The sequence below is a fragment of the Rhinoraja longicauda genome, chromosome 24 (assembly GCF_053455715.1).
Source record: "Rhinoraja longicauda isolate Sanriku21f chromosome 24, sRhiLon1.1, whole genome shotgun sequence".
In the NCBI taxonomy this organism is placed as follows: Eukaryota; Metazoa; Chordata; class Chondrichthyes; order Rajiformes; family Arhynchobatidae; genus Rhinoraja; species Rhinoraja longicauda.
Genome location: NC_135976.1, coordinates 29,580,907 through 29,607,491, shown reverse-complemented (window position 1 = coordinate 29,607,491; position 26,585 = coordinate 29,580,907). Strand labels below are relative to the sequence as shown.

The following is a 26,585-nucleotide window of genomic DNA, read 5'->3' as shown; positions in this document are numbered from 1 at the left end:
CGGGCCGCGCTGGGCTCGGCTGTGACTGTGGCCGTGGCTGTGGCTGGGCCCGGCCGCAGCGACTCTCGCCTCTGCCCGGCGCCGCCCCTCCGCCTCCCTCGCCCGGGCGACACCCGCCCCCCGACGCCCCCTGGGTAACACAGCCCGAGGCCTCATGGGTACCGCCGCTCCGCCCGCTGGGAAATGTAGTCCCAACGGGCAGCCTCCCGATTAATATAATGCGGCATGGCCTGCTGGGAAACGTAGGCCACGTCAGGGCACCTGGGTAATGTAGTCCCACTAGCGCATGCTGCGGCATGGCCCGCTGGGAAATGTAGGCGAAATCATGCCCCCTGGGCAATGTAGTCCACACGCTCCTCCTTCGAACGTGTCGGGAGGACCTGCAGATGCTGGCATTGCTCCCTCAGTGCAATAATATTGCCAAGAATCAACAGTGTTTTATTGTCATCTGTCCCGAAACTGAACAATGTAATTCTCACTTGCACCAGGGCAACTGTTAGATATATTGCTTTATCCCTGGCTTTACAATATAACTATATATATATAAAAAACAACTATTTATATATACAGATGTTCCCCACCTTGCGATGCTTCGTCTTACGATATTTTCGGTTTCCAATGGGTTTCTCGGAACGTACCCCATCGTACGTTGAGGATATATATATAATTAATCTTTCAGCTGACCAGTCTGAAGAAAGGTCTTGACCCACAACGTCACCTAGTCCTCCTCTTCAGAGATGCTGTCTGACCCACCGAGTTACTCCAGATTTTTGTGTCTAACTTCGGTATAACCCAGAATCTGCAGTTCCATCCGACACATTTTGTCTGCTCCACTCCGAAATCTCCTCAAGACATGCCTACTTTGAAGAAGTTCCCCTCTCTCCGACGAGAGTTCTGCAACATCCTCTCTCGCTGCTCCCCTTCTGTGATCCCTCCTGCTCTCTGGGTTTAATACCACGCTTTATCCCAGACTCGAGTCTGAAGAAGGGTCTTGACCAGAAACGTCACCTATTCTTTTTTACAGAGATGCTGCCTGACCTGCTGAGTTACTCCAGGTTCTTGTGTCTACCTTCAGTCTATTTTTTCTGCAGTCTATTCTTTCATGATCACTGAGGGTCACCTTTAACGACCTGTGCAGGAAAGAACTGCAGATGCTGGTTTAAATCGAAGGTGGATACAAAATGCTGTCCCGCTGGAGTAACTCAGCGGGACAGGCAGCATCTCTGGAGAGAAGGCCTGTCCCACTGAGTTACTCCAGCATTTTGTGTTTACCTTTAACTGCCTTCCAGATCTCAGACTTGAACAGCATCTCAATGAAGCTCAACCTAAGATTCAAAGAACGACACCTTATCTTTCTCCTATGCACCCTACAATCCTCTCACCTGAGCAATGAAAGTTTCAATAAACTTTCAGGTGAAATGTCATTGATCTGAAAAGTTGTTTCTTTTTATATATCGTGTCGGATTTGCGGAGTATTCCCAACAATTTTATTTTATTTTATGCGTTGCTTCTGTGTTTGTTAGATATTAGCAGCATTTACAGGATTTGCATGCTTCCAGCTATTTTTAAAGAGATAAACATTCTTTTCTTGCACACTGTCAAGGATGATCTTTCAAAATGGAAAAATATTGTGTAGGTCTGCTGATAACAATGGAGTTACTGTATGTTCCAGTCTAACTCAAAGGAACGACAGTAATGAATTGAATTATTCCCAGATCCATTGATTTTTTTTAAATTTTAGTTTTAATGTTTTAATTAAATTTTTAGATGTTTTCATATTTTGGGTATTTAATTCGTCAATCTTGAAAATAATGAGGGCTATTGAGAGAAAGCATTATGAGGAAGTGTGTCTGGAGGCAGCAGGACTGGTAGTCAGGGGGCAATATTGAAGAATATTGAAGTAAGAATCCAAGGGGAGAGATCAGATTTTTCACTGAATGATTCATGATCCAGAAAGCACAGTCTGACTGGTTAAAAAAAAAATCTGACTCAGTAAAAGTATGAAAGGTAAAGGGTGAAAACTTGAAAAGAGAAAAGTTTGAAAGCCTTTGGGAAAAGGCCAGTGGGAAATGGGACTAATTTGATTTAAAGCATTTCCATGGCACATGGTTGGGTTTCCAGTTTCACAAATCCAAAGGCTGGGCTAGCAATTCAGTAAACGGAGTTCAAACCTCACTGAAGTGACATTGAAAATTAAATGTAATTAAGGAAATTAACTGATTCTGGAATTTTAAAAATAAATTATTTCTGCAATGTTGACACATTCTCCTGGGAAAAAAATCTGTTTTTTTTAGAGAGATACAGCATGGAAACAGGCCCTTCAGCCCACTGAGTCAGTGCCAACCAACAATCCCCATTCACTAGCTTTATCTTACAGACGAAGGACAATTTACAGAAGCCAATTAACCTACAAGCCTGAAAGTCTTTGGAACGTGGGAGGAAACCGGAGCAACCAGAGAAAACCCACATGGTCACACGGAGAACATACAAACTCTGTACAGACAGCACCCGTAGTCATAATCAAATCTGGGTCACTGTCGCCGTAAGGCAGCAACTCTTCTGCTGCACCACTGTACCACCCTCATGTCCTAATGTATTTTCAGAAGGGGATTCTACTGACTCTACGCTGTGTGACCAATATGTAAGTTCAGATCTGTAGAGTGGAACAGTGGCACAGCTGGTAGAGCTGATGCCTCAATGTCAGCGACCCAAGTTCGATCCTGTCCTCAGGTACCATCTGTGTGGAATTTACACATTCTCCCTGTGACCACATGGGTTTCCTTCGGGTGCGCCGGTTTATCACACATCACAAAGTTGTGCGTTTTCATAGGATAATTGGCCTGTGTAAATTGCCCCCAATTGTGAAGGGAGTGGATGCAAAAGTGGGATAGCATAAAACTAGTGTGAATCCAATGATCGATGGTCAGCGTGGACTTGGAGGGTTGAAGAGCCTGTTTCCAGGTGTATCTGTAAACTCATCTACAGTGATGTGATCAACTCTTACATGTGTTACATAATGGTCCTGGTCATCCACCAAATTGAAGGGCAAGTCTGGATGTGGGAACAAATGCTATTCTTACCAATTATAATGAAAACATTTGCCCTAGCAAAATGATCTGAATTCCCTCCATCCATGCTAAAGGACTTTAAAGTTGTGACACAAGGAACTGCAGATGCTGGTTTACAAAAAGACAAGAACTGCTGGAGTAACTCAGCGGATCATTCAGCATGTGTAGGAAAGAACTGCAGATGCTGGTTTAAATCGAAGATAGACACAAAATGCTGGAGTAACTCAGCGGGACAGGCAGCATCTCTGGAGAGATGCTGCCTCTCCCGCTGAGTTACTCCAGCATTTTGGATCATTCAGCATCACTGGAGAACGTGAATAGATGATGTTTTGGGTTGGGACCTTTCTTCAGAAGGGCGGTGGTAAGACAAAGCAGGAAGACAGGTGAGAGCAGGACAAAGCCTGGAAAGGTGGATAGGTGGATACAGGTGAGAGGGGTGTTGACAGATGTGAGAAGAGTTGCACAATGTGAAGTCTTTAAGCTTATCTGGCTGGATTTAAAGTTTGCAGAGAAGAATTGATGGAACCACTAATGACCCGAGCACTTGTGATAATTCCAAAGCCCCTTACAATAAATGTAATTTAACTTATTCATTTATCATGAAAACAGCAGTTCTGAAAATGGCATTTCAGATCCCTCACATTTGAGGAAAGCAAGTAAATTATATTGAGTGAATAGGATCTCCATGGATTTTGTTTCAAAGTATAATTGCAAGGGATGAGTGATTGAAACAAATTAATTATCGAACACCTGTTCTTTTTTTTACTGAGTTCTTAAAAACTGAACAAGTCCAATTAATAATGGATTCTTTACATCAGGAGCCAGAGGGAAACGATATTCCTTTGTAAGGCATCTTTTGACATTTAAAACCATCATGTGAAACAGGGTCGTCCCCCACTGCCAGAGTGAGACCACATGTAAACTGGAGTGTGTAAGAAAATAACTGCAGATGCTGGTACAAATCGAAGGTATTTATTCACAAAATGCTGGAGTAACTCAGCAGGTCAGGCAGCATCTCAGGAGAGAAGGAATGGGTGACGTTTCTGGTCGAGACCCTTCTTCAGACTGAACATTTCACTGCACATCTAAAGTGGAGAAACAGCACCTCATATTCTGCTTGGGTAGCTGCGGTAGTGGCGGCACGGTGGCGCAGTGGTAGAGTTGCTGCCTTACAGCGCCAGAGACCTTGGTTCGATCCTGTTCACGGGTGCTGTCTGTGCAGATTTTGTACGTTCTCCCTGTGACCTCGTGGATTTTCTCCGGGAGCTCCGGTTTTCTCCCACACTGCAAAGACGTCCAGGTATATAGGTTAATTGCTTTGGTAAAATTGTAAATTGTCTCTTGTATGTAGAATTGTCCCTCGTGTATGTGGTAATCACAGGTCGGCGCAAACGCGGTGGGCCGAAGGGTCTGTTTCCGCGCTGCATCTCTAAAAGTTAATAAAAGTTTAAAAGTCCAAAGCTTATAATTCAACAGCATGAACAATGAATTCCCCAATTTTAGTTAACCAACCAACAACCTCCCCACCTCCCTACAAACCCTACTCCCCCTTCCCCACTTCCTTGTGCCCCACCTTGATGCACACCCGTTTCTCCCACTAACCCACCCTCTTCCCCTTTCCCCTGTCCCCTTCCACCTATATCCCTTCCTCTGGCTTCACATTTCAACTATTCTCCTTATCTCACAGCCTTTTGTTCCTTTCATCTCTAACCTTTGTGCACCCATCAGCCAATGAAACCCCCCTCACCGGTATCCACCTATCACTTGTCTATCAAACTTGAATTTGGATGTGCATGTGCCTGCGCTGCTCTAGCAGCTGCGACTCACCTGCAGTCCGTCTGTCTTTGTGTTTTATGTTGTTTTTTTGTCTTGATTATAGTGTTTAGATGTGATGTAGTTTTTTGTGGTTGTGTACTATGTGGGGGGGAAACTGTAAAATCGTCTCTTCCAAACGGAGACGCGACCTTTTTCTGGGTGGTGTCTCCATTCCCGCTGCGGCCAAACATCGGCCAAACACCTGGAGCTGGCGTCCTCCACCTGGAACCACCTGGGCTCTGGTTCGCAGAGCCCGCGGACCGGACTTACCATCTGCGGAGCTGGCTGCTTTCGGAGGCTGTGGTGGCGCTGCGGGAGCGGCTGAACTCGCCTTCGGAGGCTTCGGCGCGGGCCGCGTGGACGTCGGAAGCTCACAGGCCCCTGGGTGGGGGGCGACATCGGGAACTGCGGCAGCGTCTTCGCCCGCCCCGGATCGCGGGGCTTGGGTCGGCCCCCTGCAGACCTTTCACCGTCCGGCGCGGCCTGGAACGTGGCAGCTTCAACAGCCTGACCGCGGGAGAAGACGGCAGGGGAAGAGAAAAGACATTCTGGCCTTCCATCACAGTGAGGAGGTGACTGGAGGAGACTCACTGTGATGGATGTTTCTTTTTTTTTTTTTTGTGTTGGTTGTGATTGTGTGTTTATTTTTATTGCTCTATTGCTGGACTGTGGGTGACCTTTCATTTCACTGCACATCTTGTATGTGCATGTGACAAAAAAACTTGACTTGACTTGACAGCACCTCCATTTTGGTGCAATATCCCATGCACTTAATAAAAGTGTTATTCAACAGAGTTTGACACTTGTCTGGCTTTGTCCTGCCCCCACCTCTCTTCCAGCTTTCTCTCCCCTACTACAATTAATTAGAAGAAGGATCTTGACTCAAATAGTTTGCTGTCCATGTCCTCCAGAGATGCTGCCTAACCCCCAGAGTTACTGTGGAATGCTGAGTGAAGTAGTAAGAATGTGTAAGAACAGAAACGATAAAAGTGATAAAATATGAAGCTGGGAGGGATGAGTTTATTTTTCCGCTGATATTATCACAGCGGGTGAAAGATCCATGAGTGGGTTTATTTGAATAGTCTGGGGATAAATTAAATTAATATTTTGTGGGATTTACTAATTTTGCCACAGAAACAATTAAAATAACCTGTCAGATGAATTGTGTAGGAAGGAACTGCAAATGCTGCCGCTGAGTTACTCCAGCACTTTGTGTCTATTTTCTGTTGGAATCTTTTATGTGCTGGTGGGAGAATGTCAGACCACAGTTTTGTTGTATATTCTAGGGATTTAATCTGCTTTCCTGTTTTACTGCTTTTCCCTGAGAGTCTGTTATGTTTTTTGAAGTGTTTTGTTGCACGTTTCAATTGTAATTGTATTTTTCAAGAGGTATTTTGTCGTTGATGCACCCTATTTACAAAACGTTTCCTCTCCCGAACACACTTACTCATACTCGGTTCAGCTTGTTCTGCTGCATAAATGCCTTTTCCACATTCGTCAATCGCAATAATGAGCTTTGACAGGCTATTTAAGTGCTGGGGGTGAGTTGGAGGGAGGGCAAGAGATAAACGGTGAAATTTGCTGGATGATACGAAACATGGACGTTGAGCAGCAACAATGAAAATACCAGACTGCAAGAGGATACAGGCAGCCTGCTGAAACAAGCAATTTATCATAGAAAATTGTGAATTGATACATTGGGATGAGATGGCATTTGAAACCAAGGTAGAGGTCTTATGTGGCAGCATTGAATGGGAAGGGGGAAGAATAAAGTGGGACAACAGACGAGGATGGCTTTGTGATAGAATTAGGTGTGTTCCAGAGAGAAAGCGAGAGAGAGAGATCAGGAGCAGATGCATGTGCACGCCATTGAGCAGAGATCTTAGGATACAATGAGAATAGTACTTTGAGGAATGTGATTGAGGGTGGATCCAAAACATGAAACATATTTGAAGATAGACACAAAATGCTGGAGTAACTCAGCAGAACAGGCAGCATCTCTGGAGAGAAACTCAAGTACAATAGATAGATCAAAGGGAAAGATACAGAGTGCAGAATATAGTTCTCAGCATTGTAGCGCATCATTTCCATAAACAAAGTCCAATGTCCTCAATGGGGTAGTGGTGAATCAGACAGATTTTAGTTATGTGGAGACACTGGGACAATTATTGTTGTTTTAGTCAGAACATATAAGTGCAAGCAGGGTTTTGATAGAGGTGTACACAATTATGAAGGGGTTTGACACAGTGAGCAAAGAGCAGGAACTCCCAGTGTGAGAAAGCTTCATAACCAGTAGACACGGTTAAGATAATTGGCAAAAAGAAAGACTGGTATTGATACAAATTCTTCCACAACCACATGACGTCCCATATTAATTTTCTTTTGGCATGTATGCACAGCACAGTGAAATTCTTTTGCACAACCCGCTGGGACGCGACTGTATGTCCTGGAGCACAGGAGAATGAGGGGTGATCTTCTAGAGGTCTATGAAATCATGAGAGGAAATAGATCGAGTAGACACACAGAGCGTCTTTCCCAGAGTAGGGGAATCGAGAACCAGAGGACAGAGGGTTAAGGTGAAGGGGAAAGATCTTATAGGAGGTGTAACATTTTCACACAAAGTGTGGTGGGTGTATGGAACAAGCTGCCAAAGGATGTAGCTGAGGCAGGGACTATCGCAACGTTTAAGAAGCACTTTGACAGGTTCATAGGTAGGTCAGGTTCAGAGTGATATGGGACAAAAGCAGGCAAGTGAGTCTAGTGTAGATGGGACGTATTGGTTGGTGTGGGCAAGTTGCGCTCAAGAGCCTGTTTCCACTCTGTATGACTCTATGACTATTATCGGCTGGCATGGTTGCGCAGTGGTAGAGTTGCTGCCTTATAGCACCAGAGACCCGGGTTCAATCCTGACTACGGGTGCTTGATTGTTCGGAGTTTGTCCATTCTCCTCATGACCAGTGCGGGTTTTTTCCAGGATCTCCGATTTCCTCCCACATTCCAAAGACAAACAGGTTTGTAGGTTAATTGGCTTGGTATAATTGTAAATTATCCCTTGTGTGTGTGTAGGATAGTGTAAGTGTGTGGGGATCACTGGTCAGCGCGGACTTGGTGGACCGAAGGGCTTGATTCCGCGCTGTATCTCTAAACGAAATTCTAAACCACAAATGCATTGTCACCATATTTATGTGCAGTTTACAGAGAAAAAAACAAAACAGTCCAAAATCTAAAGTCTAAAGTCAGAAATATTGGTCCAGTTGGAAGTACTGGAGCACCTCCGATCCAGGTAAGCCCAGGTAACCCCCTGCTTTTTCTTAATATCTTGAGATGTTACAAATCAAACTGTCAGGGCATGCAAGGGAACAGTATAATTGACCTTATTATGATACCACCCTTGACAGAGCAGTTCTCTCTCAGTGTTGCCTGCACATATTTGGTTTTGGGATTAAGCCTACAGGCATCAGACTGGGACATAACAGGACAAACCACAAAATCGTGGTTGACATGCATAGTTTTTTTAATGGCAGAGTACAGTGACCAGATTGTCAAAAAGAACCCGGGGTGACGTGTGGAATTTTGTTGTTCTATTTAGTGGGTTGCCATGATCTGGAATGCAATGCCTTGTAGTGATGGGAGCAGCAGAATCAAGTGTAACCTTTCAAAAGAAAATTAGATAAATATTTGAGGGGAAATTGATGCATGGCCAGTGGAAAGTACATCAGAAAAGGATGAATTGGAGAGCTCACAGTTTAGATATGGTGGTATAAGAAAATAACTGCAGATGCTGGTACAAATCGATTTATTCACAAAATGCTGGAGTAACTCAGCAGGTCAGGCAGCATCTCGGGAGAGAAGGAATGGGTGACGTTTCGGGTCGAGACCCTTCTTCAGATATGGTGGGCTGAATTACCTCATTACTCTTACTAGAATCAAAGGGAACTGTTTCACACAACCATCCACCCGACTTTAACGTAAATCCTGCAGCATTCCAAAACAATTCTCATTCTGTAAGGAAGGAAATACTCTCGCACAGTTTCCATTCCTCATCTTTATCCAGTGAGTCAGTCTGAAATGTATCCATGTACAGGTCTACCACCGATTTTAGACAATAGACAATATGTGACTGTGAGGGTTTTCTCCGGGTGCTCCGGTTTCCTCCCACATTCCAAAGATGTACAGGTTTGTAGGTTAATTGGCTTTGGTAAGTTGTTAAATTGTCCCTCGTATGTAGGATAATGCTTGTGTACAGGGTGATCGATGGTCGGCGAGTTCTCAGTGGGCCGAAGGGCCTGTTTCCACGCTGTATCTCTAAAGTCTAAAGTCAATGGAATTATTTGAAGTGGCTGCAAGTCCTGGTGTCCAGGATGTGGAAGCATTTATCCTTCGAAGCAATATCAAATCAACCAATTATATTTGCTTTTTTAAAAACATTTGACCCCGGTTTGAACCTTAGAACAAATATTTCTACCATTGATGATTTCTATCCCCCGACTAGGGCTCAGCTCGAACCCTTAGTTTTGCTCATCCACTGCTGAAATTCTCGTCCATGTCTTTGTCATATCTGGACTTCACTGCAAGTCACTTCTATTGTGAGGAAAGTTACAGCAGGGAAAACCATGATACAGTTACAGCCACCAAATTTTACCAAAGAGAAAATGTCAAATATCAAATGTGTGAAATTTGGTTTAGTTTAGAGATAGAGCCTGGAAATGGGCTCCTTGGCCTGCCGAGTCCACAATGACGATCATTCACTTGCATTAAACATTCTTCCATTTATCCTGTTTGTGTGTACTGTGGATGGCTTGATTGTAATCATGTATAGTCTTTCCATCGCCTGCCCAGCACGCACCAAAAAAGCTTTTCACTGCACCTCAGTATACGTGACAATAAACTAAATGAAAATAAACTAAACATCAGAGGCAATTTTACAGAGGTCAATTACTAACAAATCTGCACGTCTTTGGGATGTGGGAGGAAACGGGAGTACCCAAGGAAAACCCACCAGTCACAAGGGGAAAACGTGCAAACTCCACGGAGAAAGTACCCAAGATCAGGGTCGAACCCAGGTCTCTGGTGCTGTGAGGCAGCAGTTCCACCAGCTGCACCATTGAGCTGTGCTTCTTTGCGGATGTAGTTGGTTGAAAAGATAAAGGAAGACGAGTAAATGTGGTGCATTTGGATTTCTCAAGGCAGTCAGTGAAGAGCTACAGAAAATGTAAGTGCATATGGCATGAGGAGTAATTTCTTGACGTTTGATATTGTTCACGAACTACAAACAGTGGAAATCATGAAGTATTTTCCAGCTTGGCATAGAATAGCCAGTGGGATGCTACAGAGATCAGTCATGGGGTCTCAGCTATTGACCTTCATTACACGCGTGACATACTGGGAACTTTTTTGCACAAGGGGTGGTCGGTATTTGGAACGAGCTGCCGGAGGAAGTAATTGAGGCAGGTAGGTTCACATTTGGACAAGTACATGGATAGGAAAGGTTTGGAGAGATTTGGGCCAAACACAGGCACGTGGGACTTGTGTAGATGGGGTATGTTAGTTGACGTGGGCATGTTGTCCCAAAGGGCCTTTTTCCATGCTCTATGACCTGTACTTGAGTCTTCAAACAACCTTTTCAAAAGAGATTATCTGGCCATTATCTTATTACTCTTTCTGTGCAAGAATAGTTATGTGTAAGTGTTTGATGACCTTTTATTAGAATGATGGAAAGTAAGAAAGCAAGCATGTTTTAATTGAGAGAAGGAGGTGGTATGGCGAGAACAAAGGATGTGATGGAGGAACAAACAAGAAATTGTATTGCAAATTATGTTTCTCCAGGCTGAAAGTTGTGTTGACTTTAATTTATTGCCACATCAGTCTGAGGAAGGATCTCGACCCGAAACGTCACCCATTCCTTCTTTCGAAGATGCTGCCTGACCTGCTGAGTTACTCCAGCATTTTGTGATACCTTAGTTTATTGTCATGTGTACCGAGGTACAGTGAAAAGCTTTTGTTGCATGCTAACCAGTCAGCAGAAAGACAATACATGATTACAACTAAGCCATTCACAGTGCACAGATACATGATAAAGTATGTGTAAAGGATAAAAAAACATGGTAAAGAGCGTGGTGAAGGCTTGTCGAATATTCCGCTTGGAGGAGATACATGAGGACAATGGGGAGAGAGAGGGATAGAGAAAATGAAAATTAAACAATGCAGATCCTGGAAATCTGAAATTAAAACAAACTGAGAAAATGTTGGAAACACTCAACAGGTCAGGTAGCATCTGAGGAACAAGAAGTAGAGTTGATATTTCAGGTCCGAGACGCTTAGTGAGAACTGTGAGGGAAAAATAGCAATGCTGAGACTGCAAGATAAAGAATTCTGCAAACGCCAGGAATCTGGCCAGTTCCAATAGAGACTGGGAATGCCGGATATCTGCATTCAAACGATGACAAGTCAATACCAAATCAGAAGATCGGATGTAGTTTCTCAAGCTGGTATCTAAACCTTGGAAGGATATGGGCCAATATGACCTCTTGCCCCATCGGACTAGGTAGATGAATAGGTAGACCTATTCATCTACCTGTCCAAATGTCTTTTAAATGGTGTTTGGAGTACCTGCTTCAACTACCTCCTCAGGTTCCATATACCCACCACCCTCTGTGTGAAAGAGTTGCTCCTCAGGTAGGTTTCTTCCAGGTGCTCCTGTTTCCTCCCACATTCCAAAAGCGTGCACGTTTGTTGATCAATTGGCCTCTATAAAACCGCCCATAATGTGTAGGAAGTGGAAGAGAAAGAGCGATATCATACAACTGGTGTGAAAGGGTGATCAATGGTCAGCAGGAGAGTTGCTGCCTTACAACGCCAGAGACCCGTGTTAGATCCTGACCACGGGTGCTGTCTGTACAGAGTTTGTACGTTCTCCCTGTGAACGTGTGGGTTTCCTCCGGGTGCTCCAGTTTCCTACCACATTCCAAACATGTACTGATTTGTAGGTTATTTGGCTTCTGTAAGTTGTTCCTAGTGTGTAGGGTAGAACTGGCATACAGGTGATCGTTGGTCGGCACAGATATGGTGGTCCAAAGGGCTTGTTTCCATGCTGTATCTCAAAACTAAACTAAACTATTTCCAGCATTTCCTGTTTTACTTCACAATTCAAAAATACTTTGACGCACTTTGGAATATGCTGAAGATCTTTTTAGATAAATTCAAATCAAAGAACTGCAGATGCTTGAAATCAGAAATAAAAACAGGACATTAATGACGAGACCTCTATCTGAAACAGGAACACTAATTCTCTTTCCACAGATTCTGTCTGACTTGCTGAGTGTTTCCAGTAATTTATGTTTAACTATATAGTCTATAAATGCATGTGTTTGTTCTATTTGCCTTCCCATCTTTCTTCGTGGCAAAGTGTCAAAGGTTTGGAGGACTTGAATTATTTCCATTTTAACATTAAACTGATGAAATACCACTGAAAACCTACTTAAAAACAATCTTTGTTTTCACTGACAAGTCTTCGTACTAACAATCAAGGTCAAGCATGCAAAATTAGCATTTTCATTCATTTCTCTTGCAGAACACGTGCACTTTTCAATATGCACATGGAGGCAATGGAGCAATCTTTTTTGTTTGTGTGATGCATGGGGCAGTGGTTTGATGGTATTTTTTTATGCATGTATGTCTCTGCATGTGTATGTTATGTATATTATAACTAACATCAATTTAGTTGCCATTGATAAGGATCAAACGTTCACATGATGAACATGGAAAAGTACAGGAACAGGTCCCTCAGCCCAAAATATTGGTGCCAAATGAGCTGCCAAGCTAAACTAATCTCATCTGCCTGCCTCCTTGTACTACCTACTCCTTCCTTTCCTTCCTACCACCTACTCCTCCTCTACCACCCTATTCTTCCCCCTACCACCCTTCCATATACATGTATCTCGACTCATGTATAAAATCATGAGGTGAATATATAGGGTGAATGCACATCATCTTTTACCCAGGGTCGGGGAATCAAGAACCAGAGGATATCAATTCAAGGCAAGTGGGGCAAAATTTCATAGGAACCTGGGGGCAACCTTTTCACTCAGAAGGTTGTGGGTATATGGAATGAGCTGCTAGAGGAGGTAGCTGAGCCAGGTACTATAAACGGCATCTCAAAGACATTTGGACAGATACGTGGATGGTTCAATAGTGCTTTATTTGTCTTCAATGCAACTGCAAAGTGAAATTCTTTTTTGCATATATTACACATGCAGGTGGCGTCATTATTGGCACCATTATATTTTATGTCTATATTCAAAGTCCAAAGTCCAGTCGGCCCGCGTGCTCGTGGTATTGCAGCAGTTCCCGCGAACCAACGTCTCTCTCATAGGGGCCAAGTGTGGGCTTGGTGTAGATGGGGTAAACACAAAATGCTGGAGTAACTCAGCAGGACAGGCAGCATCTCCAGAGAGAAATAATGGGTGACGTTTCGGGTCGAGACCCTTTGGTATCTTGGGCAAATTGGTCCTGTTTCCATGCAGTATGACTCTCCATTCATACCTCCCGAACCTCCAGACTTAGGAACAGCTTCATCCCCAGGGCCATAGCGGCTATGAACCGGTCCTGCTGAGCCGGATGGTCACATCGCACAGCGAACCGGCACAGATCTACTTGCACTTTATTCTGTTTTAAAACTGTTCTAATTTGTTTCATTGGGTTGTTTAAATTAATACTGACTAGCTAATTAATTTATTGCATCGTACGGGAGGCGCATTCCCAATCTGTTGTACCCTGTACAATGACAATAAAGAAAAATATTGTATTGTATAAATTGGAAAGAAAAGACTTGACCTTTGGTGAAAATGAATGAAAATCATTGAGGCATATTGGAATTAAACAAAAAAAAATTAGAGACAAGGACAATTGATGCACCTATAATGTCCTTGTGGAGATTTTTGCTGATTTTTTTTTAAAGATGCACCATCAATAGCAGTGAACTACCTGGACCATGCAGAGGAGCAGCCACCATCTCCAACGACAACCGAACTTGATTGTGGTCCCCACAAGGTCCCGCCCCTCCCCCCCACACCCCCGCAAGGCCCGCCCCTCTATCGGCTCATGCGGTCGTCCGACGGCGCCCATTGGTGAGCGGCGCTGTCGATCACGCGTCGACGTCACGTCCGGCCGGTGCGGGGAGGTTTGGTTGGCGGCGCAAAAAGACGCGGGGCGGAGGTTGTCCGCTCGCCCTGCCCCCCCCCCCCCCCCTCCCCCCTCACACACGGCTGATGCTCAGTCCGCGGCAGCCGCTCCACCGGACCGTCAGTGATGGCGTTTAAACCACCCCCCCCTCATAACAAAAACCCCTGCAGCTCTTTGTCGCCTGTGATCTGAACCCTGCAAATCCAACATTGAGTGCATTTTTTTTTTAGCCGCATGTGGGGCGATTTTAAAGGAGGTTGTTTGACATTAAAGGGCGCTCGCTTCTCGCTATGATGAGGAAATCAACATTTTACCTCACAAGTCGTGATATAATTATCTGTTTGAGATGTTTTGCTGCAAACGTCAACGGTTTTGAGGGGAGGGACCAGTGGAAGGGAAGGTTTTTGAGCCACTGGTGAAGCCATCCTGCTCTTGGTCATCTCTGGCTGTTAGGGTTGGTGAGAGACATTTTGCACAGGAAGATTCCAGCAAGCCAACAGGACCTTTCCTCCCTTCCCCATCCTCCTTTCCCCTTCCTTCCTACCCCCCTCCCCATCCCACCACCACCTCCTTCTTCCCTTCATCTCTACCACCTTACTGCTTGTCCCCATACCATCTGATCTTTCCTTTCCTACCACCCTGCTCTTCCTCCTCCTCGTACTACCTACTCCTTCCATTCCTTCCTACCACCTACTCCTCCCCTATCACCCTATTCTTCCCCCTACCACCCTATTCCTTCTCCCCCCCCCCCCCCCCTACCATCCTATTCCCACCACCACCCCACCCCCCCCCTTGCTCTCCTCCATCCTTGTTGCAGATGAAGCGGTGCAAGTCTGATGAGTTGCTCCTGGATGAGGAGTATGAGGTGATGGCTGGTGCTGATGGTGGGCTTCGACAGCAAGGTGATGCCGCTCCCTCAGAGGCTTCCTGCCCATTGCTCTCCCTGCCTTCATCATCTCGCAACAGCAAAACTCAAGATTTGAAGGTATTGTATGCTGCTGCTGATTACTTTAAAGTATGATTTACAGTAACACTGAAATGAATGAAAGAAATTGTCTCAAACCTGAAGTGTTGGCTCTGTTTCTGTTCCCACAGTAGTGGCCTGACCTGCTTGGGTATTTCCTGATTCATTTGTTTTTGTTTCAGGTTTCCTGTATCTACTGTTATTTTTTTTGTTTAATTGTCTTTGTCGGGTCCACATCTTATCTAACAATGTTCTTGGATTGCTAACTGTGCAAATGATTGCTTTAAAACTTTTCTGTTTACTTGACTTTTTAACCTTTTTAAATGAAAGCAAAAATCTTGGCAATACTAAACAGGCAGGCTGCAATTGTAGAGAGAAAAATAATCAATGTTTCTGGTCTGGTCTAGGATCTTAAATATTTCCTTTGCCACATATGTTGCCTGATCTGCTGAGTGTTTCTAGGACTATATATTTTTATTTCAGATTTCCAGGATCTGCTAAACAAAAAATCAATGAGGTTAGTTTGAATTACAAGCCCAAAGTGGGGTGGGAGGTAGGAGGGTGAGGTGTGGTGGTGTGAGATGAAGAAGTGTAACAACACATCAACCAGTTTTAAGGTGAAGAAAGGAATGTTGCTTTCATATCAGATATAATGTATTTTCAAGCAAGATGTTATTAACTAACAAAGGATGGATTGTCATGTGTTCTGCCAGCCTTTGGATTGGACAGTGGGTAGAGAACACGATACACCACTGATCATTTGTGATCTGCCCAATATTTTGTTTTAAATTATTGTATGTACTTTCTTGATTGGATTGTCTTTCAAATTATTAATACGTTAGTGACTGAGCTTTTACAATGTAGATTTTGGAATTGAAACGTATGGTCATGTAGGATCAGGTGGATTTAAACAGTATCATGGGGAGAAGAACTATTGAAAGCTGTAGGCTTTGTGCAATTTATTGAAATTAATTTTGAAACTGTTCCTGATGAAGTATTATTCTTTGTTTGAACTGGTGAGTATGGTAATCCATACTGTTGTTTAATTTCAGTTGAGCATTCATTGGGTGGGGCAATTGGCCACAGTGTCTACGCCAACAGAATGAAAAATATCAAGCCCTGGTGTGTAGCAATTTATACAGAAAATCCTGTTGGGAAGTTGTTTCAAGGAAATTGGCTGAGGATATAGTCAGTCCAAACTATTATGTGCACTCAGAAAGATTTTGTACACTTGCTTTAACTCGCATGTAAAAGATGGACAGTAAGGTTAATTATCAAATTACAACAATATCCCTGGAAAAGAAATATCAAATGTTTGCAAATCGAAAAAATTATTTATTTTTTCTCAAAAAAATGCAGTTCACTGTTCTTTTTAGTATAAAATATTTTAACATCTTAACCTATTAGTACAGATGTGAAAATAAATTAGTCATGTTTCAGGTTTGTGGTTTGTGACATTGTTGAACCTTTAAATTTTATTGCTCTGTTGCAATTCACCACTGGCCATTCAATTTATTGTAGTTATTGTCCCCTTGTGTCGACATTATTCATTAATAACATTGTGTTGCTTTATTTATATATAAATGGAGGCTGATGTAGCCCATAAGTTGAGCATGACTCTCTTATTTCTGTGAAGGGGGAATTGACAACAATAATATAATGGAGAGCATATGTATCACTTTGAGCCATGATTTTAATTTAGATGAAGAATGCATGGTGATTTATATTGTTGTGTTCCAAATCATTTTCACTTTGGTTTTTGGGGTAGGTACAACAATTGTAGATTGAAGGATGGCATCTGAGTATTGAAAAATTGCAAATATTACATCTTTTTAAAAAAAATTAGTATGGGGGTAAATCAAATATTGCAGACCAGTTAAACTAGTATCAGGGAATGTTGCAAACACCATAATTGGAAACAGAATTAGTTGATATCAGGATAACTCAAGATTGATTAGTGAAAGCCAAATTGATTTTTTAAAAGACACATTGTGTCAAACTAAATTGATAGTTTATTTTTGATGAAGTAACAGAATGTTGCTGATGAAAATGTGTGCTTATTTTTGTATATGTATGTAAATTCCTGGAAGGCATTTGATAAGGGACACAAGATGACCTTATCATCAACATTGAAGACCAGGAAATAAAAAGATCTGTAGCAGCGTTGACAGAAAATTTGCTAAGCATCAGCAAACCAAGTGGCGGTAAAAAATTGATTATTGAAGCAAAGTGGAGCGAATAACGGTGTTTCCCCAGGGGTTGATACCAGGACCACTGTTTTCTTAATATGTATTGACGATTTGGACTTGGGTGTGCAGGGTACAATTTCCAAATCATCAGACGATATTAAACTAAAAAGGCATAGTAAATATGAGGAGAATGGTAATAGACTTAAAGGAGTAGAGGCAGTCTGGTTGAACGAGCAATTAACTGATGCATGAAATTTAATACTAAGAAATTAATTGCTTTGATAAAAGTGAGAAAGGACAGTATAAATAGTAAAGCACAATTTTAAACTGAGCACAATGAAAAAAGCTGAGGATGCATAGGCATAGTTTGAACAAAGTGAAAGCAAGTTTGTAAAAAAAGTGATTAAAGCATTATGCAGCATCCTGGTTTTACAAGAATAAGAAAGATAAGGTTAGTTTAGAGATATAGATACGGAAAAAGCTTGGAAACAGTCCCTTCGGCCCACTGAGTCCCACGCCGACCAGGAATCGCCCATGCATTTGTTCTATCCTACTCATTTGGGACAATTTTACAAAGCCAATTAATCACAACCCACACGTCTGGAATGTGAGAGGAAACTGGAGCACCTGGAGAAAGCCCATGCTGGGGGAATATACAAACTCCATTCAGGCAGTGCCAATGGTCAGGATCGAACCCAGGCCTCTGGTGCTGTTAGGCAGCAACTCTACCACTGCGCAACTGTGCTGCCCCTGTAATGAATCTTTATAAAACAATGATTGGACAGCAGGAGAGGTGATATAACTGAAAATAAACATGTTTGATCTAAACCAGTGAAACAAGTGCATGAGTCTGGTCCACAATAACCAACAAATCACATCCATCTGCACTATATTATTTTTTAAAGGGATTGGACAGGCTAGATGCAGGAAAAATGTTCTCGATGTTGGGGGAGTCCAGAACCAGGGGTCACAGTTTAAGAATAAGGGGTAGGCCATTTAGGACTAAGATGAGGAAAAACGTTTTCACCTAGAGAGTTGTGAATCTGTGGAATTCTCAGCCACAGAAGGCAGTGGAGGCCGATTCACTGGATGTTTTCAAGAGAGTTAGATATAGCTCTTTGGGCCAACAGAATCAAGGGATATGGGGGAAAAAGCAGGAACGGGGTAGTGGTTTAGGATGATCAGCCATGATCACATTGAATAACAGTGCTGGCTCGCAGGGCTGACTGGCCTACTCCTGCACCTATTTTGTATTATTCACCCACAACGTAGAGCGTTGACTTCTGAATGCTGTATTTAGGCTGACTATTAAGACTTTGGTAAAATGTCAAAATGATTTTGCAAAATGATTCCAGGGTGGATGGATCCACCCATTTGGATGGATAGACTGGAAAAACTGGGATTGTTCTTGAAAATTAGGTTAAAGGAGAAGTAATAGAAGTGTTTAAAATAGCATAAAATGTTAATTAGTCCATTTTGCTAGTTTACTAAGAGTGCCCATTACTGAGGTTAAGCTGGCTTGCCTGTAGTTGTGGGGCCTTTCCTTTTTTTTAAACAAAGGAATACCATTTGCACCCAAAGATCTGGAGAATATAATGCCTTTCGCCCAGAGTGGCGCTTCAGTGAAGTGTCTGTATTGTAGTTTATTTCATTGTGATGGTCTCTTATGTATTCTTCATGTGTTTGCCTGATGAAGATAGATTTTAGGTCTGATTCAAACTATATTTTCTGGGTTCCATTTTATCCTTGTTCTGTATCCCTCTTCACTACTACACCATCTCTAAGCTGAGTGGATGAATCGCTAGCTCCCAAAGTCAATCAACAAATCAGGCACACTCACTACATGGGTGGCTTTGCTGAAAGGATTTGATTAAAGGACATATTCTAAATTTAGGGTCATTGCAGTCTGTTTCATCGATAATGTGATGCTCACATGGCACACCTTATTTTTAAATATAACTCCAGGTTTAGGAAGAGTCTGATTTAGTTTCATACAGTTCAAGGGAGAGGCATAGAATTGATAGTTGGGGAATGGAGCCTGTAATAGAGACTATTGCTATTTTTGCACTACATACTATTTATTGTCCATCTTGTTTTCTTGCATTCTGGTCAACTTGCCATGATATAACAATCGTGAAGATTTACAAGACAATGAGAGGCCATTCAATGCATTGAGTTCTCCTAAAATGGAGATTTTAATTTACTCCCACTTTCCAGCTCATGATCTGTTGCCATGTGTTACTGCTTTTCAAGTGTTCTCATGGGTCCTTTTAAAATCCGATGAGGATTTTTGCATGAGCCATACTGAGGGAACACTTCCTGACCATCACTACTCTTTGCATGATTCAATTTTCCCTCGACTCCTCTCTGATACTCTTACCAGTGATCTTAGATTTCTGTCCCCAGGTGATTGAAAAAAACATTTATTTTAGGTTTCTGCAATTGCTGTGTTCTGTATCACCAGGTCCAGCATTGATTCTCCCCCCCCCCCCCCCTCTTTCATTTGTTTTCATTCTTCTCCCTTCTCCAGACAGATTAGCTGCATTGAACAAGCTTTCACTGTCCTCCCCCTGGTATTAAGATGTTCAAAGGATGTGGGAGATGTGCAGGAAAGTAGCAGAGGTACTAGATCTTGATGAATTGTGGAGTTGACTTGAATGTTTTACTTCTACTTAAATTCTTATGTTCTTTGACCCAGCACCAATGCCAGTGATGTAATTCAGTTGTTCTTGGTCTCTGCTGCACTACAGATATTTCCTTTGTTCTTTACCTTTTCTCAGTAACTTTAAAACATGCTTGTTTTCCGGTTTTGATGAAAAGTCTTCTACCAGAAATATTCATTCTGTTTGATTCCACAGACGCTATGAGACTTGTTGACTGTATTCGAGATCTCTTATGGTATTTTTCATCTCCAACTTGTGGAAAATGCTGCAAACATTCAGCAGGCCAGGCAGTTCTCGGGAATGAGAAACAGTTCACATTTCAGGTCAGAGATTCATCGTTTGACCAGGTACCTCAGACCTGAAAGATTAAGTTAGTTGTGTAAAAAGGAGCGGCAGATGCCGGTTTATACCGAAGACAGACACAAAATGCTGGAATAACTCAGCAGGTCAGGCAGCATCTCTGGAGATAAGAATAGGTGACATTTTGGGTCGGAACCCTTCTTCTGACTGAAAGTAGAGGTGGGGGTGAGGGAATAAACTGGAGGTGAGACAAAGCCAGAACAAATCGGAGCCATCAATAGAACCAGGGGTCACAGCTTAAGGATAAGGGGGAAGTCTTTTAGGACCGAGATGAGAAAACATTTCTTCAAACAGAGAGTGGTGAGTCTGTGGAATTCTCTGCCACAGAAGGTAGTTGAGGCCAGTTCAATGGCTATATTTAAGAGGGAGTTAGATGTGGCCCTTGTGGCTAAAGGGGTCAGGGGGCATGGAGAGAAGGCAGGTACAGGTTACTGAGCTGGATGATCAGCCATGATCATATTGAATGGCGGTGCAGGCTCGAAGGGCCGAATGGCCTACTCCTGCACCTATTTTCTATGTTTCTATGACCTCTGGAAGGATGGAGCCCATAATGGCCCATAGTTTGTTGGGGAAGATGTGATAACAAGAAGGATACAAGGATGTGACCAGTGGAACATTTTGGTGCTCCCGGTCAGCAGAGGGCCAGGGAGGCGGTGAGGGTTGGTGGCAACGATGGTGGTCCTGGCCTGGGATTGGCCGGGGGAGCAGTGAGGCTTAACTTGGTTTCTCATTTTACACATTCACTTGGTGAATATTTCCCGTATTTTCTGCTTTTAGTTTTGATTGTGAACATCTGGAGTTTTCTTTGATTTTCATTCACTGTTAATTAGTTTTCAAAGGGAAGAAAGCTACTGTTGATGGTTAACTGTTTCTTTCTCCCATTAATCCTGTACTGTCATTGAACCTGTACGTTTCTCTTGGATGTCTTGGCACTAACTTCCCTGATCTATCCGCTGCTGAGGGCTTGTGAAATACCTTGCACAAATTTTTATAATACCATGGTGAAAAATTCACTTAATTTCTCAATTTAACGGCTCATTTACAGTCTGTCATAATTTTTTTCAGTTGTTTGCTCCTCACTAATATTCAGTTGATTGGCAATTATCATTTGGTTTTAAACTCTTCTTAAAAATTAGGAGTTTATTAGTTTTCCTCAATTCCATGCCCATTGCCAAAGAGGATTGGAAAATGATGGTAATAGTCTGCATTATTTTCCTCCTTTTCAAGACCATGGGATTAATTTAATTCATTTTGTTACTTTTTTCAATATCTATTACAAAGCACTGGAAACACGCAGAAGATTGGACAGCATCTATGGAGAAAGGCTGTTATTTTCTACGATTTGCATTTCAAAGAGTTTCAACTAAGAGCAGAGATGACCATTTGACTGCTGAAATTGAATCTCTATCCACTATCCTGCACCAGCTCAAATTCTTGATTTCTTTAGTAATTCAAAATATATCAAACTCTGTCTCAAATATACACAAAAGCTGACCTCCACAGCGCTTGCAGGCAAAGAATTCCATAAATAATGAAATTTCTTCTCATCACTATGCTGAAAGATCATCCACTCTTTAAATTTTTTGGTTCTAGACACCCAACCAGGGGAAACCTCAGCTCTGCATCGACCCTGTCAAGACCCACAAGTATTTTGCTTCTTTCAATGAGACCACTTCTCATTCCTCTAATGTGCCTTTTGCTTAATCTCTCCTTGAAATGCAAATCCCAGGGGCAAAGTTAACTGTCTTTCTCCATATTGCCCAGAACATTTGTTATTTGTGTTATATTTACAGAGATCTGAGGTAGAGATTCTAAAGTTTCATAACACACTGAGAGGAAATTCCTCCTAAAAGATGACTTAAGTGACTCTCCTCACAACCTGAGATTCTGTGCCCTAGTGTGTCTCCCTTCCTAAAGGAAATGATCTGATGACTTCATCATTGTAACGAACTCTCAGTTTTATCCTCTGGTAAATCCACCTCTTGTTCTTATGAACTCCTGAGGGCAGAGTCCATTTTATTCCCCTTTTCCTTACTGAGCAACTCAAGTGATACAACTATAGTCAGTTTGCACAGAGGCTCTGAGGACACTTATTTTAGAGTTGTCTTGATGTCTCTGCCTGTCATCTTGGTGGATGTCTGGAATTTGGGTCTTTTGTTTATGTTTAGATCAAGGCTGTAATGAGGCATGAAGCTGAGAATTCCTGGTGGAATGCCAGCAAATCATTGAGGAACATTGGTGATTAAGTGACATTTGACACCAGAGTTATCAACACCTGTTATTTCTCCAAGTTGAAGATGGACACATGAGGATTTATGTTGCAGGACCCAACTCGGCAAGTTTTCATTGTTGGGGAGATGCCAGTTTTAAAATGACCGAACATGTATGCAATGTTAGTTCCTAAACCTGAACAAATAACAGTTGCTTCAAGTGAAAGCTGTTTGGCTGTTCATGATGATGTGTTTTCCGGTTAATCGCGTCATGGTTTTCTGTTGTGATTGGCCTTGCTGATGCATGTCTTGCATCAGAGTGATGAGGTTCCTTCTGTGTCATCTTGCCCCTCCTTCTACTGACTCATTCTGAATTAATCTTGTTGCACCCAGACTTGATCTGTCATTTCAAAAGGATTTGTGTGTCCGGGCTTTGTTGTTTTCTGGTCTTGATGCTCAGATACTTGGAACAAATGATTGTGGGTGGCGAGTTGATTGTGAAATAGCTGAAGCTTCCATCTTTTTTTCCCGCCCACTAGGAGTTACAAATGTTAATATTAGATTTAATGGTCGAAGGTACTGGTAACCATTACAGACTTAAAACTACAAAATTTCAAACTAGGATTATATTGTAGGCAATTCATGGGGTTCAGATGAAGTGGGAAAGGAAGATGGAGAAATTGAGATATTCCCCCTTGCCCTTGCTCAAAGCTGTGCGTAAACTGTGGACTACTCGTGTATCAAGCATGAAGGGCTGCATGATTAATTTCCATTTTGATGATTTAACTTGTTCAGGTCAGAACAGTAAATAGAGTGTGCAGTCACTTGTTTATGCTGAGAAGAAAATCAGCTGAGAGTCATTGAGAAGTAGACCCTGGTCCGCCAATCCAGCACTTCTAAGCTGTCCATCATGCTTGTTAAAAACTAATCCCACTTTCCTTCATTAATTCACATTTTATGCTAATTCAAGTACTTCTGCAGATGGTTCTTAAACATGGTTACTGTTCCTATGTCCACTGCCTCCTCTGACAGCTTATTCCACATAGAAACTACTTGGTGCAATAAATTTACGTCTCATCCCTGTTAACCCACATACCTGTGCCCTTTAATTTTAGACTCTCTTACCATGGGGAAATAGACTTTGTTTTCTACAGTATCTACAGTACAGTACAGTACAGCCCCTCTTAATTTTGTAAAGCCTGACCTCCAATACTCTAGGAAAACAGACCCAGGCTATCCAATCTCTTTTTATAATTCAAGACCGCCAATCCAGGCAACATAGTTGTGAATCTTTTATGCACCCTGTCTAGCTTAATCATGTCTTTCCTGCATGTTAACCAGAACTGCACGTAATGCTCCAAATGATACCTGACAAGTTAATATTAAAAGTTAATATTTTGTATCTGTAACACGCCATTCCAACTGCTGTAGTCATTGACTGCGGATGAAGATAAGCATACAGTATGCCTCCTTTTCATCCTCTGTACTTGTGTCGCTATTTGAGGGACCAATGTTCTTGTACCCCAAGGTCACTCTTTTCAGCAATACGTTCCATGGGCCTGCCATTCACTACGTATATCTTGCAGTGGTGTAACTTCCCCACGTGCATCTCTTTGCATTTGTCAGGTTTAAATTCTATCTCCCATTTCCTTGCTCACTTTCCCCATTGATCTATATCCTGTTGTGACTTCAGACAAACCACTTCCCTGTTCACTATACAATTTCTTGTTTGTATTCTTGCTGGAGGAGGAATTGCATTTCTGAATGGCCAGGCTGTGATGATAAGTGTCAGATAGAATGGTAATGTGTATGGAACTGCATTTGTGTTTGAGATTGTTCTTTCAAGAACCAGAGAAAGAAGACAGATAGAACAATAGAGAAAAAATGACTTGAGGTAAAGGGAAAAAAAGATGTACAACAGCTTCTGCAAATCTCTGAAACAATATTTGTTACAGTTATAATCCATCATGTCCCAGTTTGTTTCTTGGCACATAATTGCCTTCATATTTACAGGGCTGTACAATCTGGTTCTAGAATCTCTCTGTTATTGTTGCAGCAGTGAATAGTGTAACTGTGTTCATCTACTGCTAAGATAATTGAAAATCCATTCAATAACAACAATCATCATATTACAAGCTAATGGGGAGACATGAGCGATTCCTTTTGAACAGAATAAAATATCCACAAGAAGATAACATTTTACGGATTTTAAAAATGTCCTTCCAATGTGCTTGAATTAGATGGGAATGTGACAGCAGATTGAGCAGTCATGATACTTGATCATTGATTTGTGAAATAGATTCATCAAATAACGTCAAGTTCATCAAATAATGTCAGCTTCATCTCTGCTGGAGTTGACAAAAATGAATTCAATCAGTTTTTGATTTAATAAGGATCTGGATTTGGGTTAGATGGAAACATTATTCCAACTATGTTGATTATGTGGCATAATGATATATGTTGTTAAATTCTGCTGCTGGAAAGGAATTAAAGGCTTAAGATGTTTTCTTTCTGAATGCAGAAAATGAAATCGGAAAATCACTGAGATGTTTGCTGAGTGGCTCAGACAATGACTGATGATTGATCCAACATAATGATTGGAATGGTCTGTTGAACTCAGCACCTTTTACTACCTCTGTCAGCTCCATCCATATGCTCACCGCCCTAGGTGTGGAAAAACCTGCTCCTTTTAAAATCGTTTCCTTCTCACCTCAAATCTATGCCCTCAACATATGTTTCAAACAAGTTACCTCTCATTTTTCTAAAACTATGTAGATTAAAGATGAACCTTGCCAATTTTGCATCATGGGACAACATGTTCCTTCCAGGCATTCATCGAGTAAAATTTATTTGAATTGTTGATGTATTACTATCCCTCTTTGCATAAGGAGACTAATACTGCACACGGTGTTCTGATCTCACCAATGCCCTGTGGAACTGAAGCTGAACCTCCTTACTTTGGCAATTGATTTCCCCAAGCAGTTAAAAAATATAGGTTTACAAGTCTACTTTGTCATATGCTGTACCTGCATATCAACCTTTTGCAAATGTTGGGCACAAGATCTTTCCATTTATGGCTTTTTGGTCCCTGGGTGATGGTGAGGGAGGAGGTGTGGTGACAGGTGTGGCATTTCCTACAAATACAGAGTGCGGGTCAGGGGATGGCGAGGGATGAATGAAGTGGAGTCTGGGATTTTGGTTGAAATATATGATTCTGTGAGTTGTGTCAAATTGATTTATTACTCTTAGTTTAGGGTAATTTATTATCCTTCACTCATCCCTCCCCATCCCTACCCTGTATTTTGGGAGGGCCTTGGCTTAAGGATGACATTAGAGTCAAACAGGCTGGGTGTGTACTTCCTCTGTTTTAATCTGGTTCTATTTTTAAAATACTGTGATTTATCATGCCACTTAATATTATTGAACTGCCATGTTGGACAGCAATGAGAACATTACAAAGACAATTGCACTCATTTGTACAATTTAGGCCTATTTATACATACCTGTTATTCCAGGTTGTTTAACTAATAATATGGAAGGGACATTTGACTAAACTTGTGGATTGTTGATCCTATCTGAATTTCCCCCCTCTCCCCTAGAACATTATTGAATTACCCTTGTACAAATAGTAAAATTTGTTGTGGACAGCACCACTTTTAGCTGTGTGACTTTGTGTGTAATGTAGGAAAGTGGAGGAATTAATCATGTAATAGCAATTCAGTTGCCTTGTTTTTTAAGTAATAGCCTTCATATTCTGTCTTCATTGCATTATCTGAAGCTCTGTTAAAGAGAGCGATAATAATCAAACTTGGAAGCTCTGTAGTAACTGAGGCATTGGCTGAATCAGTAGGTCTGGAAAATATATCTCGGGATGAACATATTTCAGGCTTCAATTTTAGCATGTATCGTAAGTTGTTTAGTTGCAAAGGGCAATCTGCAATACAATCTGGCCAATTCTTTTTAGTTTCTGTGATGTTAAATTTTGCTGTTTTCAAAAACTAATTGTGATTCTGCATCAATTCTGTAACTTCCAAACCACTGTCCGTCAGTTTGCCAGATCATAAACAATGGATTCAGTTGAGTGCCTTGCTTCTACTGTGTAGCAAGTGGTTAAGTGAGAACTTTGTGGTTTGAGT

General features: G+C 42.0%; 1 protein-coding gene across 2 annotated transcripts in view; it reads left to right on the top strand.

Annotated features, from left to right (window-relative positions):
* The first annotated feature begins 14,156 nt into the window (after positions 1 to 14,156).
* Positions 14,157 to 26,585, top strand: part of LOC144605538 (transmembrane and coiled-coil domains protein 2-like) — a 111,269-nt gene continuing 98,840 nt past the window's right edge. For both annotated transcript variants that reach the window (XM_078420927.1, XM_078420926.1), the window contains exon 1: positions 14,157 to 15,048. In XM_078420927.1, coding sequence (XP_078277053.1) covers positions 14,881 to 15,048 — 168 coding nt within the window. In that variant the 5' untranslated portion in view covers positions 14,157 to 14,880. The remainder of the gene's footprint in view (positions 15,049 to 26,585) is intronic.